Source organism: Rhinopithecus roxellana, chromosome 5, assembly GCF_007565055.1.
Source record: "Rhinopithecus roxellana isolate Shanxi Qingling chromosome 5, ASM756505v1, whole genome shotgun sequence".
In the NCBI taxonomy this organism is placed as follows: Eukaryota; Metazoa; Chordata; class Mammalia; order Primates; family Cercopithecidae; genus Rhinopithecus; species Rhinopithecus roxellana.
This window is the reverse complement of record NC_044553.1, coordinates 7,203,341-7,224,051: the sequence shown is the minus strand read 5'-3', so window position 1 is coordinate 7,224,051 and position 20,711 is coordinate 7,203,341. Positions and strand designations below refer to the sequence as shown.

Sequence of the window (20,711 nt, the reverse complement as noted above, 5' to 3'; positions counted from 1 at the left end):
TACTCATAGCCTCAGGCATCCTAAATTAACGTGAGTCAATATGGCTCAAAAAGTGGAAGTTGTTATAAGCTTTCTCCTTTTTTTTTTTTTAAGTAACAAACTCTTTTTTTCAAAGTAACAAAGCTCTGTTTTCTGCTTCTATAATTTACTTAGTAGTTGATTACAGGTTATTGAATGCACGTTGTGTGAGGCTAATGGTTTTTTTTTTTTTTTTTTTTTTTTTTTTTTTTTCCTGCAGCTAACCTGAGTTATTTGATGGGGTAATCTACCAGTTATTAGCTTGAACAAAAGCATGGGTTTATTACATCCTTCAGAATAGCAAAATAATAAAGCTTGCTTACATTTTTGAATAAATGTTAGTAGGATTCCCTTAGTTAAATATTATGGTGTAGTTGACAAAGGTTGTTATTTTTCTTTTTCTTTTTCTTTTTCTTTTTTTTTTGACATGGAGTCTCTCACTGTCTCCTGGGCTGGAGTGCAATGGTGAGATCTCAGCTCACTGTAACCTCCGCCTCCTGGGTTCAAGCGACTCTTGCACCTCAGCCTCCTGAGTAGCTGGGATTACAGGCGCGTGCCACCGCACCTGGCTATTTTGGTTTTTTTTTTGTATTTTTAGTAGAGATGGGGTTTCACCATGTTAGACAGGATGGCCCTGATCTCCTGACCTTGTGATCCACCCACCTGAGCCTCCCAAATTGCTGGGATTACAGGCATGAGCCACCGTTCCTGGCCACTTTTTCAAATTTATTTAATGTGACTTTTTTCCTGTGCATTTTAGCTTTTGTGTTATATTTTTATACCATGATTTCATTCAGAGTGATATTGTTGTGCTTTTGGTATCCAGTTAGGAGTGACACACTGTCTGAGCAGAGAGGAGGCATTCTGACAGTAATCAGTTTGCTGCTAAGCAGCACTAGTTTTTGGCAGAAGTATTCTCCTATATAAACTCGTAAATGGCTGCAACTGCTTTTTCTATTGAGCTTTTACTAAACTTGAATTTATCCTTGTCACTCTTTCCTTTATACTGAAATTAGTCCAATATGGTGAGCCTGAAAATCTTTGCAGCCAATTAAAGTATTTGCGGAAAAGAGAGAAGAAGAAAAAGGAACACTTTAATTTGATCATTGGCATTATTAGGCTCCAAGTTGCCAAGTGGTGAAAGCTAAAGGCATAAATGGAGAGCTTTGCCCAAGTGGGGTTTGTTGGTGTTCATCACATCAGCTGTAGAGTAAGTAAATGAGTCACTGGTTGTCACTGCCTGGTCTGTGGACCCCCAACAGCTATGTCTGCACACAGGTCCAAAAGCATCTATTATGATGCCCTGTCAAGGAAAGCAGCTGAGCCGAGGGGACATGCAGACATTCCACAGAGCTCTTCAGCTGCTGAACCATCTGGAGGGGAAATAAAAGGCCTGGGCTAGGGGCTCTGGCATTGTGCATATTTATTATTTGGTTTTCACTTGCAAGACTTTGTCCCCTTTTTACTTCCTCTGGCCCAGAACAGACGTCCCCTTTAGCTGGGGTGTCATTCTTACAAGCTCCTTTCTGTCCCTTGGTTGAACACTGAAAAGTTCATAAATCCACATATCCACTCATGATTCTAGTCACACCTCCACCTATTTCATTTGCAGTCCTATTTGGCACTGTGATTTCATCAGCTGGGGTAATGAACACTACTGTCAGAGTCGGCAGCATTTTGGCAGCCTTATTTTGAGTTATTTGGAATGAAAATGCTCAGAATAATTGTCATGATGGGTGGTTATTGAGTGGTAAATGTTTTGATTAATGGTTCTATGCATCTGCTTCGTATTTAACCATCCCCAGTTAGAACTCCAAAATATTGCCCATACTGGTTCTTTCATTCCAGAAGAGTCATAAAGCCTTCTAACAATTTGATTGGAAAGGTAGGTAGATGGTGAGGAGAGGCCCAGGTTTATTATGGCAGGCTTCATAACACTGGAGCTCTTCTTTGCAATTTGGAGAATTTCTCACTCAAAATGTAACTTTCTTAATCTCTGAGTAAGATTCCTGCCTCTGGTGGGTACCAGTTAGGGTTTGACTCTGAAAAGCATTGGATTGCACAGATTATACATACTTAAGTATTTATTTAGGGGAAGTCATTTACAAATTATCAATTCCTGGACAATGCCCATTGTTGAAGATATGGGACGCTTCATGATCATTTTTATATAAGAATTTATTTCTTTCATGCCCTAAATCCCAAAGCTGCTTTAGAAAAAAAGGGGATGTGTATTCTATTTGTATATCCCTGGTGCCTTGTAGGCTATAATTATTCAATAAATGGATCAAGGGAGGTGGGGAGGAAGGAACTCTGCTTCTCAATTCCAATTTGGAAAAGTTTGTGGCCATGGAGTGTTCTGTGGGGATTTCTGCTGCTTAGTACTGTTCAACTGGCTGACACATAAAGGTGGAGATAAGTGGTTTGCCAATGGCATCATTTCAGAGGTCTCATTCATGTGTTCTATGTGCATGTGTAGGATTGAGGGATAATATAATTGAGCGTCGCACTAGAGTTCAAATCTTGGCTCCACCTCCATTTTGTTCAAGGAGATGAGTGCTGTATCCTTGGACAGTTGCTTAATTTTGTCAAGCCTCAATTTCTACATCTTGCAGGGAAAAATGAGAATATCTACTTCTAAGAATTGGGAGGATTAAATGAGATAATATACATAAAGTACTTAGTTTAGGCCAGACTCATAGTAAATGTTCAGAAGTAATTCCCAATTACAGTTCAGCTTTCTGCTTTTATTTGATCTTACATTTAATAACCTGCTTTTAAAGATAGAGGAAGCTCTGAACATTACCTGCTGCCATTATCATTTAGTAATATAATGATGTTTATGTACATAGTATACTCCCTGCCCATTCTCAGTCTGTTCTACAGCATTTCACATCTCCTGCTTTGCTTCTTTGGAGGTAGATCTGTAGATGATTCACGTGTTACCTCCTCTTCAGTTTACCACTCCTTTGTAGCTGCAGGTATTCTCTTGGTTATCTTAAATTCCCTCTTGTATCAGCTTTCTCTGGGATTAGACACTCTCACTTGCTTGCCACATTTAACTCTCAGAACAAACCTTCCAGATGCACGTTGTTATTCTCATGCTGTAATCGAGGGGACCTGAGAAAGGTTTTAGTATAGATTCTCCTCCAAAGTTCCATCCCATAGCAAGATAATGCAGCCAAAGTTTGTGAATCCATTTACTTAATTACTAGCCTATGGAATTAAACTTCAGACAGCACTGCACGGTACAGATTGGCAGTTGGTGTTGGCTTTCTACTTCTTGCTTATGTCTAAGGCTGAAAATGCCTTTGAGAAAGGGTGGGGTGGAGGAAGTGGAGGTGTGTAGGTGGAAGAAATAGACATTCCAAAATTTTCATATGCCAACTTCTGTAGACCTTATTAAGGGTACGTTTCCTCTCAAGGAGTGATCCATACAGGAAGTCAATCCATGATATTTACTGAATCCCTGGCGTGAAGAACAGACTGACTCTACTATGCATTTGGGGGAAGATGTAAAAGAAATAGGAACGTGGAGCTTATCATTAAAGAACTTTCTGCCAAGTGGGGAGAAAAAAAAAATTCTTGCACATGAAATTACTGATGAACATTTGGGAAATAATATCAACCAGTAAAAATGCCTTCTGTACCAGATGAGCACTGACAACTTTTCACCATGAGTAAGATCTCCTGGATGTTTCAGCATGAGCGTTTGTTCCACAGGAGTGGTGCTTTTCTCCCCTTCAGTCAAGCACAGTGTTTTGAAAAGGAAGGAGATGAAATGAAGAGATAAAGAAAAGAAAGCTGCCATAAAATGAAAGAGGTTTGATTTAGTGAAAATCCAATGACCTCCCAAAGAGTCGGTCGTGATAGTATATCAAATTCGACACCGTGGATAAGGTCAGGACATCTCAGTACATCAGTGTTTTATTCCTCTCTTTCATTGGACAAATCCCCGCCCCTTACAAGTGATTTTTAAAAAGGGAAGTGTTAGAATTCTTTCACTTTTGAGTTTTCAAACATGTATGCAAAATCAAGCAAAAGAAGAGTCTTGCTTTTATGAAATCGGTCAGATAACAGCCCAAGGGACTGTAAAACTCAGAATGAGACTGAGAGCTACCAACACTGAAAATCCTGGAGCACCTTGGGGATTCTCAGCATATCTTAGTTGACAATTAACTGGTGGACTCTAAGTGAATCTTGTTAGCCAAGTATTGGCCTTGTCTAAATTCTTAACTCCTGTGGCTTTGCATAACAACTTCGTATTTCTTTTCTGAGGCTTTGATGTTTATATAACACTCTCAACTTATTTTGAAAACATTTACATAGTGATTAGTTAACCCAGCAGACCAATCCTGGGAAGACAGCCAGAGCTTGCAGCACCTTAGTAACAGAAAAACTGATAATTAGAAGAGACCTGTCCAAGACCAGGAACCTGGACCAAAATTGTGCCATGTTGCTTTACTTTAATGAGTGGCCCCAGTAAAACCTGAGCTGTGTGGCAGAGCTGTTCACGTTTATCTTCTGTGTCCACCCAGTTCTGCTGAAACCCCTGGCAAGATCATGGCTCTGTTCTAGCTTGTCAAGTTTTGAACAACTGTCTATGGAAAGAAAGCAAATACAACCTAGAGCAACGCTGATTTGTTTTAGAAAGCTCTTTTATTTTCAGTTCTGGCTGTGTTCAACATCTTAGCTTACGTTTTTCATGTTGTAATGATCTGCTGTACGGATGATCACCTCTAAGTTAGTTTTCTCTAAGTTGACTTGGATTAAAGATGCTTGGTTAGTGAAAGCTGCTGCTTTTTTATAGTCAAGGGACTGGTTCTGAGAGCTTTGTTGCAGATGGCTGAGGTCACCATCCCAAGGGTGTATGTTGTGTTTGGCATCCATTGCGTCATGGTGAAGGCACCTTCAGATTTGTAGGTTTCAGGCTTTCATTGGAAAATCCAGCACATTAAAAATGAATTGTCACACAAAGAAAAAAAAAAAGATTTCATTTGTAAAATACGAGCTACCTGGAATTTTATGATGTATATTTTTAACAAAAATGATTCAGTTTTTGATGTCTCCAATTTTTTACTGATCCTAAGGAAGGTGGCAAAGTGGAAAGCCTAGAGTATGGGTAGGTGAGAGAGACGGAAGACAGGTTAACCAGGCATAAAGAGGTGAGATGCTCTAGTGAGTGGAGGTTCCCTGAGATGCTGTATGATTCATATAAACCAGTCTGTGGCTCCTTTAAACCTCACTGTCTGAAAGGTTGAAATAGTGTCTTCCCTTTTTTCTAGGCAACTAAGCATTACCTAAAACTCACTGGGACTAAAGCAAGCTTCAGGGAATATTCTTCCCGTCACACCTCATGTAATTGCACCAGTGAAGTTAATTGAGTTGCTTTTTGAGGAACTCATGTAAAAGGCATTTGGTTTCATGTAAACAGGGAGGTGGTTTTGTAGCAGACGTCGTGTTGATCTAGTGCCTCTTGTTGCAGCCCTCCAGTCTAGCTTTGATGGGGACCATCTAAGCTGAATGAAGTAGAACAAATCAGCTTGGCCACGCTGATCAATTGCAACATTGGGGCAGGTTATCTAAAGCTTGCCAGCTAGCATGGAAGTTCTGACCATACAGTCTGCTGTTGCTAACAATTAGTTCACTTGAATAGTCTTGTGGTCTAAGTGGCGTTTCACCTTCTTAAAATCCTTCTTAAAAAAGTGGCTAGAAGAGCTGGGAGAGAACTGCCTTCAGCCTTGAGTTTGGCAGTCTGGCTGTCCGCCTGAGAACCAGGCAAGAGAGGAGGGTGTCTCCTACTGTACCTGACCCCATCATTCTGGTAATGTTGCTCCCAGTGCGTTCTAACCTTGTGTATGTGGCCCTGGTGTGAGTGCATGCGGGAGTGTCACTGGCTAGGGCTGGTCCTGCAGAGACCGGAGGTCTTGCTGTGGGGTGCATCAGAAACTGAGTGTTCCTGAGCATTCCCTAGGGACTGGTGGGGTACAGAGAAGGGAAATGTGCCAGGGGGTGACCACAGTAGGACTGGAGAGGCTGCCACAACCTGTCCTTGTCTCTGTCCTGCACAGGTGAGCGCTGTGGGCTATGGGATGGATGAGGTGGAGCAGGACCAGCATGAGGCCCGACTCAAGGAGCTGTTTGACAGTTTTGACACGACGGGCACAGGGTCCCTGGGGCAGGAAGAACTCACCGACCTTTGCCACATGTTGAGCTTGGAGGAGGTGGCCCCAGTGCTGCAGCAGACGTTACTTCAGGACAACCTCTTGGGCAGGGTAAGGTCTGGGGAAGAACATGGCTGTGGGAAGTGGGGTGCGGTTTCTACCAGGGTGCTGGGGGCGGGGCAGACCACACATGTTGCAACTTGTTTCTAGCATCCTGGCTGTTACATGATAAAAAGAAGAATGTAATGGATGTGGCATCACAGTCTAGTTTGCTAGGGTGACAAGGGCCTGCTTTAATTTGTGCTCTGGAGTTATGGTGTACAGTGAACATCTTAGATAAAGAAAAAGAGGTAATGAAAGGATGTTTTCCAACTTTTGTTCTTTGTAGTTTATTTTATTGACTCCACATTCATCACTGGGACAGAAAGGAGGAGGGTGAGATTTCCATTGAAGAGAAAGAAAATGCAGTAAGAAAGCTATTGTTATGACTTTTACTCCCAATGAAGCTATTTCTTCTCTGGATTATTTCTGGGTGAAGCATTAATTAAACCTTCTACTCAGGAAATAAGACAGCGGGGTAAATAAATGCAGTGTAGGTTCATTTAAAACCCAGCACGACTTGCTTCCAGCAGGGATGTGTGTGTGCACGCCAATGTTAGCCTCTGTGTTTGACGACAAATAGTCATGTTATTACCATAGATCAAGTCACAGATATGAGTAAGGAGTGAGAGAGGGTCTTTTTTTTCCTCTTGCCAATGGTGGATATTTGATCTTCCATGACCTGAGATTGCCTTCCATTCTCATAATTATAGCTAATAGCTTTTATTTTTTGCCTTGTTTATAATTAATAGCTATTTATTATCAATAGCTTTGTTTATATGGCTTTGAGTCAGGTCTCTTGCTGTTGGATTTTGGAATGATTAGAGAGAAAGATGGACAACACTTTTTTTTGTTGTTTTTGTTTTTGTTTTTGTTTTTTGAGATGGAGTCTCGCTCTGTCGCCCAGGCTGGAGTGCAGTGGCCGGATCTCAGCTCACTGCAAGCTCTGCCTCCTGGGTTCACGCCATTCTCCTGCCTCAGCCTCCTGAGTAGCTGGGACTACAGGCGCCTGCCACCGCGCCCGGCTAATTTTTTGTATTTTTACTAGAGACGAGGTTTCACCGTGGTCTCGATCTCCTGACCTTGTGATCCCCCCGCCTCGGCCTCCCAAAGTGCTGGAATTACAGGCGTGAGTCACTGCGCCCGGCATGGACAACACTTTTTACACTGTGTTGCTTCATTCTGGTTTTTATCACATATAAATTGAGGAAGCAGTCGTGAGGCTTAACTTTATTCTAATGACTGAACTTCCTTTTCTTCATTTCATTTTCGCTGTCTTTTAGCTGACAAGGGAGGTAAGTGACTTCAGATATAGTACCATGTATTGGCTTTCTGTAGCCTAAGACAGGAGTAGCCATCATCCTGAAATTAATGTGCAAAAGATTATATTCTGAGGCACTTGGCACATGAATGTGATGTTAAATGGGACTCACACTTGGAAAAAAATGTGAATTCTTTGCAAAAACTGGAGCCATTCTTGGCCTCTCATGGGGGAGGGAGGGTTAGCTGTCTATAAATACATGTGGTCCCCATAAAAAACTAAAAATCTTCCTCTAATAATCTTAAAATGAAGCTTTGAAGATTGAACCATTTGCTCCTCCTCATGTCGTGCATTCACATGGTTTCCAGTTCTGCCTCAGTCTTAGACCCTGTGGGGAGCAAAAAAACTGGCATCTCAAAAAAACTGGCATCTCCCGGTATGGTCCTTGGGGATCTCAGTACTTTTGATGTCTAAAGGATAGTATCAGTGGGCTGATCTGTTTTAATGCTCATTAAAGCCTGAAAAGGCATGATACAACTAAGGTTTCCTTGAGTGGTTTTCTTAGAGTCAGCATAAATATGGAATGCCACGCCATAAACAGACTGCACCTTGGCAGCAGGTCAACAGTTTGCTCTCCAGATGTTGCACATCTTTACCCTCATTTGGTAGACTCAAACAGGGAATAGTTATCAATTGATTTGTTAACAACTTGACACTACCAGCCTGCTTTTGACGCTTGCTATTTGCCTGAATAATGAAAACTTAAGTGGTCTATAGTGTGATATTTACTTAGTGAGCCAGTGATAAAAGTTAAATAGATGGATGCATATTGATTTCATGCGGGAGGTCCCTGGTGATGGTCTTGAGAGTAGGGGGTTTCCATGAGTTAATGCACTACTGTTAAATTTGCATTTTTTAATGAAACCAAATTATTCTCCTCAGATGATCACACAAACTTGACCATATGCTATTAAGATACTCTATATGGTCTATAATTTTAAATTATAAGAAAAAATGCCATAGGATTCACTGGAGTTATCCAAGTATTACCATTTTCATGATGCATACAGTAGGGATTATAGTTGTAAAATTATAAGTGTTTTTTACTGCCAGTCATCTTTCTTCTCTTTAGAAGATATTTCTTTAGAAAAACTTATAAGGTTTAGCAGCTTGGTTTAATTAAAAAAGAAAGAAAGAAATGGTAGTATAACAAATCTGAATATATTAATCTATTCATTAATTCAACAAATATGTATTGTGTATGTCCTGCCTGTGAGACATTCCTGTAGTCTTATGGCATGGGGTCTGTATTAGCCCATTTTCACACTGCTGATAAAGACATGCCCGAGACTGGGTAATTTATAAAGAAAAAGAGGTTTAAGTTCCATGTGGCTGGGGAGGACTCACAATCATGGGGGAAGGTGAGAGAGAATGAGAGGAGGAGAGAAATGCCTTATGTGGTGGCAGGCAAGAGAGAATGAGAGCCGAGCAAAAGGGGAAACCCCTTATAAAACCATCAGCTCTTGTGAGACTTACTACCCCAAGAACAGTATGGGGGAGACCACCCCCACGGTTCAACGATCTCCCCCCAGCTCCCTCCCACAACACATGGGAATTAAGGGAGCTATAATTCAAGATGACCTTTGGGTGGGGACATAGCCAAACCATATCAGGGTCTAAGTTATTTATATTTACATTTACTGTAAACTACAGTTTTCCATTAAGTCGGCTTTTGGCTGCATTAGTATCCATCAACTTCCTGGATGCTTCTGGCTTTAATTTTGTCTTTTAAATCTTAATGAATATAATTTTTAAATCAAATACAACTTCCAAGTTTCCTCTATGGGACTTAGGCTGAATTATCTTAATGAATATAATTTTTAAATCAAATACAAATCCATCCATCTATTGGACTTGGGCTAAATTACTCCTTTTTTTCATGAAAAAGAAGTACGATGAAAAGCATTGTCTCGCTCAACCAGGAATACAAACATCGTGTATTTATTTTTACATTTTACAACCCATCTTCAATAACTTGGTTTTTTTTAAGGCCTAATGTTTAACAGTTGTTAATGAAAGTCTCGCTCTTAAATCAATTTGCCATTTCTATGTTTTTTACTGATAGGTCATTTCCCTCCAAATTATGTTTCGATTCATTTGTCTTGCTTTATAGCTTGAAACCATATTCACCTAAGCAAGGTGGTTACTGTACAAGTGTTTGAAATGCTTAAAGCTTGTGGATCCCTGATTTGAAGGAAAAGGGATATTGCCAATATGTGTTTACCACTAGATTATGAAAAGAGTTCCATCATATCTCTGTCATCAGTTAAGCACCTGTCAGCTAGGTGAGGCCTCATCCCAAGGGGCTCCTCAAGACACTGAAAAACTTACAATCTAGTCGGGTAATATATATGACAAATGAGTAGCATGGGGAGCAAATACTACGAAAATCTGAGGGAACCATGAACCAAGTTTTATCCAAGCAATCATATTAGTTGTAGATGCTTAAATGAAGTGTTTCTGCATACCTCTCTATCTCCTTTATTAGTAATCAGGACATGAAGCTAATTTGCCTTGGTTTTGTTGAAACATTTAGTTATATCCAGTGTTTTTCTTTGTTTTTGTTTTTGTTTTTGTTTTAAAGACAGTCTCACTGTCACCCAGGCCACCCAGGCCAGGAGTGCAGTGGTGCAATCTTGGCTCACTGCCAGCTCCGCCTCCTGGGTTCATGTTGTTCTCCTGCCTCAGCCTCCCAAATAGCTGGGACTACAGGCACCTGTCACCACACCCGGCTAATATTTTTAGTAGAGACTGGGTTTCACCATGTTAGCCAGGATGGTCTCGATCTCCTGACCTCGTGATCCGCCCGTCTCGGCCTCCCAAAGTGCTGGGATTACAGGCATGAGCCACCGCACCCGGCCATATCCAGTTTTAAAAATGCATTCTTGGCCAGGCACGGTGACTCACGCCTGTAATCCTAGCACTTTGGAAGGCTGGGACAGGTGGATTGCCTGAGCTCAGGAGTTTGAGAGCAGCCTGGGCAACACAGTGAAGCCCCGTCTCTACTAAAAATACAAAAAATTAGCCGGCATGGCAATGGGCGCCCGTAATCCCAGCTACTCGGAAGGCTGAGACAGGAGAATCGCTTGCTTGGGAGGTGAAGGTTGCAGTGAGCCGAGATGGTGCCATTATTCTCCAGCCTGGCGACAGAGCGAGACTCCGTTTCGAAAAAAGCATTCTTTCCTTACACAGTATACCAACTTTGAGACAAAACAGCCTGCTGAAGTTCTGAAGAGTTTCATTGCTGTATTCTTAAAATGAATTTGGATGCTGAAATACGCCTTGTCCCTGGCACACTTTAAAGTGAGAATAAGCCTCCAGGCAGCAGAAATCACCATTGGTTTCTAGAGTACCATAGGTATATCGACTTTGGTAATCAAAGACGTGTTGAAATTTTTAGTATTAAAATTTAATAGCTGTACAAATATATATAATTTAACTCGGTTCTCTTACATTTCTGAAAGGGTTTGAGGTTCTCTGATAAATTTCTTGATTAATTTCAGGTGGTGGATTTGTTTCCGACTCGAAAGCTTTTTAAGATTTCTTTTTCTTATGTACATTTTAATCATTTGAAGTGTAAATCGAAAATGGAGAAGAACTTCCTTGTAGTGCTTATTTGGACTTGTTCTCTGTATGCAAAATTACATTCAATATTAACTGCCATTAGTTTGTAATAGTGGTCCTGCTGATGGGGTTGTCATTATATAACTCAAACAAAAGTCAGACTGGTTGTCTCTGACTTGTGGAAGGGAGGCTAGGGAGACTTAAACCCATGGAGGGAAATGGCCTATGCTGTGGGAGAGAAAAGATAGCTAGGAGGAGGTTTTTTGCATATGTAGACTTGGATCTAATCTCTAACTTTGAACTCCTAAGGGTCTGTGGTTTTCCATTTATAGACAAGAAGACCTGATTAGGAGACTGCTCAACTTGCTTTGACTCTGTATTAATGCTTTCTCATCAAACTCATTGCAGAATTAAGTGTGTGTTTGTGTACAGTAGGTCGCTGTGTCTGTCAGAGATATTTAGTGTGACAAGGATCAAAAGGGAGAACTGTTGGGAAGGTCTGGACTCAGAACGGCAGGGAGGAACAAGTGCTAAATGACCATTCTCTTCTACCGACCTGGTTTCAGAATGTCTTATTTCTACGATTAGGGATGCTCATTAGATTTCATCATTATTTCCTGGATACTTTTATGAGTAGCTTCCTGTCTGGACAGAGGGGACTTAAAGTTCTTCAGTGTCTGCCTCAGATTTTAGACCTCAGAGTTCATCTGTCTGACAGAGAAACCTTGGCTTTTCCAAGGTCAGATGACTCATTTGTGTCAGTACCAGGATAGGATCCTAGATTTCCCAGCCCCTGTATTTGAATACGTATCTCCACAGTTTCCTCAAACTCCAAATTTGCAAAAGTGAATCTCCATTCCCTCACCCTGCTCCCCAAACACTACCAATACCGCATGCAGATAGTATACAGTTAAGAGCACAGGCTTTGAAGTCAGTCCTGGATTCAGGTTCTGCTTCTTGTCACATTTTCTTTCCCTTCAACTTTTAAGCTCTGGGGTACATGTGCAGGATGTGCAGGTTTTTTACATAGGTAAATGTGTGCCATGGTGGTTTGCTGCACAGATCAACCCATCGCCCACATATTAAGCCTGGCATCCATTAACAATTTTTCCTGATGTTCTCCCTCCCCGCACCTCACAGGTCCAGTGTGTGCTGTTCCCCGCCTGCCCCTAACCCCTACCAATTAGTCCATGTGTTTTCGTTGTTCACCTCCCACTTATTAGTGAGAACATGCGGTGTTTAGTTTTCTGTTCCTGCTTTAGTTTGCTGAGGATAATGGCTCCCAGCTCCATCCATGTCTTGCAAAGGACATGATTTTGTTCGTTTTTGTTTTGTTTTGTTTTTTTGACATGGAGTCTTGCCCTTTCGCCCCAGGCTGTAGTGCAATAGTGCGATCTCAGCTCACTGCAGCCTCTACCTCCTGGGTTCAAGCGATTCTGCTTCATCCTCCTGAGTAGCTGGGATTACAGGTGTGTGCCACCACGCCCAGCTAATTTTTTGTGTCTTTAGTAGAGATGGGCTTTCTCCATGTTGGCCAGGCTGGTCTCGAACTCCTGACCTCATGATCCGCCCACCTTGGCCTCCCAAAGTGCTGGGATTACAGGCCTCAGCCACCATGCCAGGCTGATTTTGTTCCTTTTTGTGGCTGCATAGTATTCCATGGTATATATGTACCACATTTTCTTTATCCAGTCTATCACTGATGGGTATTTGGGTTGATTCAATGTCTTTACTGTTGTGAATAGTGCTGCAATGAACATATGCATGCATATATCTTTATAATATAATGACTTACATTCCTTTGGGTATATACTTAGTAATGGGATTCCTGGGTCTAATGGTATTCCTGCCTCTAGATCTTTGAGGAATCACCACACTATCTTCCACAATGGTTGAACTAATTTACACTCCCACAAGCAACATAAAAGTGTTCCTTTTTCTCTACAACCTCACCAGCATCTGTTGTTTCTGGACTATTTATTGATTGCCATTCTGACTAGTGGCATCTCATTGCATTTCTCTAATGATCAGTGATGTTGAGCTTTTTTTCATGTTTGTTGGCTGCGTGAATGTCTACATTTGAGAAGTGCCTGTTCATGTCCTTTGCCCACTTTTTAATGGGGTTGTTTGTTTTTTTCTTGTAAATGTGTTTAAGTTCTTTGTAAACTCTGGATATTAGACTTTTGTCAGATGGATACATTGCAAAAATTTTCTCCCATTCTGTAGGTTGTCTGTTCACTCTGATGACAGATTATTTTGCTATGCAGAAGCTCTTTAGTTTAATTAGATCTCATTTGTCAATTTTTGCTTAGTTGCAATTGCTTTTGGCGTTTTTGTCATGAAATCTTTGCCCATGCCTATGTCCTGAATGGTATTGCCTAGATTTTCTTCTAGGGTTTTTATAGTTTTGGGTTTTACATTTAAATCTTTAATCTACCTTGAGTTAATTTTTGTATAACGTGTAAGGAAGGGGTCCAGTTTCAATTATCTGTATGTAGCTAGCCAGTTCTCCCAGCACCATTTGTTAAATAGGGAATCATTTCCCCACTGCTTGTTTTTGTCAGGTTTGTCAAAAATCAGATGGTTGTAGGTGTGCAGTCTTATTTCTGAATTTTCTATTCTGTTCCACTGGTCTGTGTGTCTGTTTTTCTGTCAGAACCATGCTGTTTTGGTTACTGAAACTTCATAGTACAGTCCGAAGTGGGTAGCATGATGCCTCCAGGTTTGTTCTTTTTGCTTAGGATTATCTTGGCTATTTGGCTCTTGCCACTTTTTAACCATATGAGCATGTTATCTTAAATACTCTGAGCCTCCGTTTTTTCATCAGTATAATGGGAAGAATATTTCCCTTACAAGAATGTGATGAAGGTGGACTGAGATTTGTGTGTATCAAAGGCTTATCATAGACCCAAGGACACAGTTAACTTGCTGTATCTGGCTGTATGCTCCTTTCTCCTACCCTCTACACATCCAGAATGACTCTTTGATAAATGGTGACTTCCTAGTAATGATTTACTGGGAAATATGGTTAGAGTGAAGAGTAGATTTGCTAGAAGTTCTCTTGCATGGTGGTAGTTTGAATTCATTTCCATCTGTAAATAGGATTCCTTGGATCAGTCTTGGAGTACAGCTTCATATAGTTGCTTTAGATTTTATAAACCTACCTTTTAAAATAGCCTTTGCCTCTCTCTACATTGTCTGCAGTAAATGAATATTAAGTTACAATATTACAATTTAATAAATGAATATTAAATACAATAATATTAAGTTAACAATTCAAGTTATAATAACCTAAATACTTGATTTAGAATAAAATAGAAGTGTATCTTTCATTATGAAACTGCCTCTTTTTTAGTCTATGTCATTTCTCTTTGCATAATGCTGTAAGCACTTTCCTGTGCATTGACTTCTGATAAGTCCATATTTCTGTAGCCATTTCAATTAACACAATTTTTTGAATCTTCTTTCATTAATTTCTCTTTATATTAGTAAAGACAAACCTACTAAGTTTGTATTAGTTACATAGACCTTTCTCTCGTTTCATAAACTCACCTGGTTTAGAGCTAGCTTGAGTTCTCCCACCTTGGGTCTATTCCCAGTAGTGCCTGCACACGTGAGGAAACTGCCTTTGATCTCCATGATTGCACGAGATGGGTTTATGCAACATTAGTTTCCTTGTTCCACTTCCTGTTACAGGGTTTGTGTGTTTGTGTGGTTTGAATGTGTTTCTTGTGTGATGCTTAAGTTCTTTTTTTAAAAAAAGCAAACTGCGTTTCTAAAAAAGCATTCCTATGAAATGTGGAGAGGAAAAGTGATGAGGTAAATTTCTCCTAAGAGGTGGTGACACGTGACAGAAAATATCAGACTTGACCGGTCTTCCTCTTAATTTAGTTTAAATGTCATGTGTGGTTTTCGTCAGTCGTGTAGTTTCCCCATTGCTGCAAACTGCCCTTTGAGGCATAGGAGGTATAGGAATGCTTGCAAAATGAATGGCAGCAATTATTATTCAAATGAAGAGGTACCAACCAGTGTATGCACAACTCGGAAACTTGTTACCTTGTGAGACTTAATTGTATTGTATATGTGTGAAGATTTCTAATTTTTAACAAAATACAGTAGTAAAGCTCCCTTGGAGGAGAAAAGTGGTACTTAAAACTTGGCAGTTACTGAACATGGTTAGCCCACTGGTGGGGGGTGTTCATCCACATTTCGGTTCTGGGTTGTGCCCTAAGGGGCTTTTCCACCACATCAGTGTTCATGAGCATTGATGGAAAATCGCAGTAGCCTCCTCCACAGGAGAACTATCTCTTTGAAAGATGAGGCATTTACTGCTATTTAAATCCAAGTCTACACTTGCAAGAAGGAAAATAAAGATCAATGCAAGACTTAAGCTGCTCTAATGGTTTGGACCAGCTGCTGTGTGGTGTGTGAATTTTCGGACTTTTAGTTGGGAAAAGAGGAATTCGACCAAGTAGACGTTATTGGGTTATGAAGAGCCTCTGAGTTAATAATCCTGTTTAATCTTTTATAGAGCCCCTTTTCATCTAAAATTAGGCCGATTTACTACATCATAAGTAAATTTTGGAAACCTTTAATCTCTGTCTGTGAAGATTTTAGAGAATTCAAGCGTTGCAAAACTGTCCCTCTTTTCCTCCCTATTGGCCAAGTAGGACATGCTTGTTTATCAGAGGCCCCTACCAGCTTTTGTCTCTCTTAGGCACATACCAACTTCTATCTTGTAGTTACTAATAAACCTTCCTCTCTTTTTCCCCATTCTGTCCTTCCACTTTCTGGAATCTGTGGGGTAACTGATAAACTCCTTGAGGGCAGAGGTTGTATGTCTTCTTGATCATGTATCTCCTGATCCTGCCTTATACCTGGTGTGTGCTTTACACCTGGTGGCTTCGTGTGAAGTTGAGGATTTGACTTCCAGCAGCAAGGGATTTCCCTGAGGGGTCAGACCAAGAGGGAAGTGGGCCTGAGCCAGGCAGGCTTGCTGGGCTCTGATGAGTCCAGTCAGAGGCCTGGTGCATGCCTTCTCTACCTCTCACCTTTCAATTTTGAGGTAGGGTCTCTGCCTTGACTGTGTCACATGGATATTGTGAGATTCAAATGACAAAATGTCTAGGAAAGACTGAACCTACGATAATACCGTCATTCATCTAGCATTATCCATGACCCACATTCATAAAAAAAAAAAACTTTTTTTTTTTTTCAGAGACAGAGTCTCGCTCTTTCACCCAAGCTGGAGTGCAGTGGTGCGATCTCAGCTCACTGCAATCTCCACCTCCTGGGGTTAAGCAATTCTCCTGCCTCAGCCTCCCGAGTAGCTGGGACTACAGGCACCTGCCACCACGCCCAGCTATTTTTTTTTTTTTAATTTTTTTTTAGTAGAGATGGAATTTCACTGTGTTGCTAAGGCTGGTCTCAAACTCCTGAGCTCAGGCAACCTGCCCACTTCAGCCTCCCAAAGTGCTGGGATTACAGGTGTGAACCACCGCAAAAGCTCATAAAATTGTTTAATAGCTCGAGCTTTTACCCCATTTAATGGTAGACCAAAAACAAAAAAAGGTTGACCACTGGGGATTCAAGGTTTTAGTTTTATCATATACAAGAGTAGATTAAACACAATTAGATTGTTCGTGATCATTTCAAATCTCCTGACCCATGAGTTTTTCTTCTGTGTTATAAGAGTAATACCCTCAAGGCCGGGCGCATTGGCTTACGCCTATAATCCCAACACTGTGGGAGGCCGCGGCGGGTAGGTCACCTGAGGTCAGGAGTTCGAGACCAGCCTAGACAACATGGTGAAACCCTGTCTCTACTAAAAATACAAAAATTAGCCGGGCGTGGTGGCGGGCACCTGTAATCCCAGCTACTCCAGAGGCTGAGGCAGGAGAATTGTTTGAACCCTGGGAGGCAGAGGTTGCAGTGAGCCAAGATTGCACCACTGCACTCCAGCCTGAGTAACAAGAGCAAGACTCCATCCGAAAAAAAAAAAAAAGTAATAGCTTCAGGATTCACTTAATGAATCCTTGCCTCAACACTAAGCATGGATACATGCCCCAACACCAAACAACCCCAGCCTATTAAGTTTTTGAATGCACATGTTGTCTTTTTTTATAGTTTATGTAGTTTTTAATAGAGTTTTAAAAATATGTTTGTAAAGTGTAAGAAGTATTATACTTTATTTTTGTTTGAAGGAGGATGGTTAATGTCTTTCTTCAATCTCAATATGTCAATAATTGCTTCTTTTTATTTTTTATGTTTTGAGATGGAGTCTTGCTATGTTATCAGGCTGGTCTCAAACTCCTGGCCTCAAGCAGTTCTCCGATTTCAGCCTCCCAAGTAGCTGGGATGACAGACAGGTACATGCCACCATACCTGGCTAATATGTTAATAATTACTCCTTGTACTTTTAGCTTGGAGTGCCCCTGTCTTTTATTTGCTGCTTCCAGTCTAGTGAGTTGGGAAGCAGGATTATGAAGTTTATAATAATCAGGTAGAGTAGGAATGTAGAAATACTGAACTGGTCCTGTGGCATTTTCTATGGGAAGAGTGCCTGGGCTTAATGGCACCTCCCTCAGCTTTTGACCCTCTGTGTTTCTTTCCTGGTTGTCTGCTGTACTCTAGATAGGTGAGGCTGTGAAATAAACTCCACATAAATGAAGCTTTACTGTCTCAAAAGCTTGTGTATTTGTCATACCATATTTAAGGTGTACTTAGGCCTCATGTAAAGCTGGAAGTGTGTTAGAATCAATTCCAGATTATAGATGTCTTTGTCATTTGTCAGGGAAAGTAAAATTGAGGTACATGGACTACTGAGTGACCTTCAAACAATGAGTTGAGCTATGTCAGGACCAAATTCAGGAAGGTTATTTCCAATGGCCTCCATCAAAACTTACACCTTTAGAAGACCCGGGGAGACCCACAGAGTCAAATGTAAAGGATGTGAAATCCTCCAAACACCTTCCTTTTGAAAGAGAGCCTTCTTTATGTTCAACTTGTAACTCTAGCAAGAAGAGACTTACATTTCATTCAGTCCGCTCCATTAATATCCTTGAAAGAGAGAAGAAACCTAGAGTTACAGGTCCCTAAATATAGCAAACTGGATCAGTTTCTCTGATGCTGCGCAACTCCACAGATCCCAGAGGAGAAGGCAGGCCCTTGGACCTCCTTGCTGCTGCCCCCACTTCTCACCCTTGGCTATCTTGGTCTCTCTCATGGCCATTAGCTTTGCTTGAAAATATGACCCTGATTCTTTTTTTTTTTCTTTTGAGATAGAGTTTTGCTCTTGTCACCCAGGCTGGAGTGCAGTGGCTCGACCTCGGCTCACAGCAACCTACGCCTCCTGAGTTCAAGCGATTCTCCTGCCTCAGCTTCCCAAGTAGCTGAGATTACAGGTGTGCGCCACCATGCCCAGCTAATTTTTGTATTTTTAGTGGAGACAGGGTTTCACCATGTTGGCCAGGCGGGTCTCAAACTCCTGGCCTCAAGTGGTCCACCTGTCTTGGCCTCCCAAAATGCTGGGATTACAGGCGTGAGCCACTGTGCCTGGCCAGGGCCCTGATTCTTTATAAAAATGATGGGAACAGTCAGTCACCCCTATTACTATACCTATTGGTACTATTAACTACCACTTGCTGGGTATCTTACAGTCCCAGGACATTCTTGATACTTTACTCAATTCTCATTTTATCTTCCTAACACAGGGAGGCGGTATTATAAATACCATAAAATACGTGCAGTGCTCTTAGCAGCTGCCTGGACACTCTGTGACATTTCCTGAGACTGTGAGCATTGTGGCACAGGGACTTGTCACTCTCATTCACTACTGTGTCACCAGGACCAAGTACAGTGCCTGGCATAGAGCAGCTGCTCAATAAATATTTATTGAATGAATAATAAATATCAGTTGTTAGTTGTCCTCAGTTTTCCAGACAAACGAACTAGAGCTTGGAGAGGCTTTGTAATGTCGCCAGTTCACATCAGGCAGTGAAGGAAGAGCTAGGGTTAGAGCCTGGACCCACCTCGCTGTAGAGTCTTTGTGTGTCCTCCTAACCCTGCTTCTGGCTGCTCTGAGAAGAATGAATGATTCTGTGGAAATTCATAGATGCTTGTCATGTGGCCCTGAGTGCCAGAGCTCTTGAGTTCATGATGTTTGTGAACTGGCTGATTGGGAAGCTGGCCTTGCCCATGTTAACTGGTGCCTATTTTTGACTCTGGGACAGTAGCAGGACCTGACCTCCCCTCCATCCCCCAGGCTGCTTGACTGTGAAACCTAATTAATGTAGCCTACCTTTCCACAGTCTTTCACCCTTTCAAGGATTGTACCTCCCTGGATCTTTAGCAGGTGCCTGGTTTTCCTTGACAGGCTTCTGCTCTGGCTCCTTAGGTTATGTAGATTTTTTAAGTCTGTATAAAGGTAACTATGTGAGGTGATGTATATTTTAATTAGCTTGAATGTAGTAATTATTTCACATTGTATATATATATCATGCCATCAAGTTGTACACCTTAAATATGTGCAATATAATCCAATGATTTCAGTAATTCCAATCAATCAAAACTAACACAGTAGAGAAATCACATATATTTTGGGAGAATGTGGTAAATTGCAAGCAGATACAATTTTATGACATATAAATCTCAATGGATTCCTCTCGTTTTGATTTGCACAGATAAGACATGATATGATTTTTTGTCCGCTGTTTCAATAACTAATGAAATTTGCTGCTTTTGTAAATTTGATTTGGAAGTTTATCTGTCACCTATATTAAACCTCTGGGCAGTGTTTTGTCATGACATCCAAAGAGACCCATCCCGTAACAGTACAAATTACAAATTTACCAATTTTGCATTTACATGGGGGTTCTGTGTCAATAGGTGCCACGTTATCAAACTAGAATTGTGATGAGAAGACCCAAGGTGAGATTACATACATTTAAGTTATAGAATATCCTCGGCCACAAAGAAAATGCTTTTACCTTTTCAACAAAGTCATATCCTAGTTCTGACTATTTACTTAAATAAAACTCAGGTTCTTTCCAACTTCAGTCAAGATAACTCTATTTTTTAAGAATTCAGGAAAATACTTCTTAAGATTCTTTTATCCTTTGTGCATCTGCTATTGATTTTTGCTTATTTATGGAGTCATAGGGGTCTTGGGAAATAAATATTACATACCTTCCCCCAAGGAAGACTGTATTCAAGTCATCTTCAAAAGACAACTTACTCCCTTCTAGAATATCTCAAGATATGGCAGCATCTTTGGGACACCATTACATTGGATCATTTGCTTGGGAAGGCTTTTCTAATGTCTAGCCTAACATCTTTCTCTTCTGGTCTTGTTCAGAAAAATAAAAGGAGCTAAGAGTTTAAAATATATCTTTTTCTGAGTTTATAAAGACGATTTTGCTATATAGTTTTTTCCTTGGGGGTGAATACATATTGATATGAGTGTTTATGGCACTAGGTGTCAAAATGATCAGCCTATTTTCCCTTCTGTCTTTAGAGAAATGAAAAAGGCAACAAATCGGGTTCTG

General features: G+C 40.9%; 1 protein-coding gene across 1 annotated transcript in view; it reads left to right on the top strand.

The window, feature by feature from the left end:
• NIN (ninein) overlaps nucleotides 1-20,711 on the top strand; it is a 111,530-nt gene that overhangs the window by 3,047 nt on the left and 87,772 nt on the right. Inside the window, 1 exon segment of the mRNA XM_030929904.1 lies at nucleotides 6,090-6,293. Within this exon segment, the coding sequence (XP_030785764.1) occupies nucleotides 6,111-6,293 (183 nt within the window). The 5' untranslated portion in view covers nucleotides 6,090-6,110.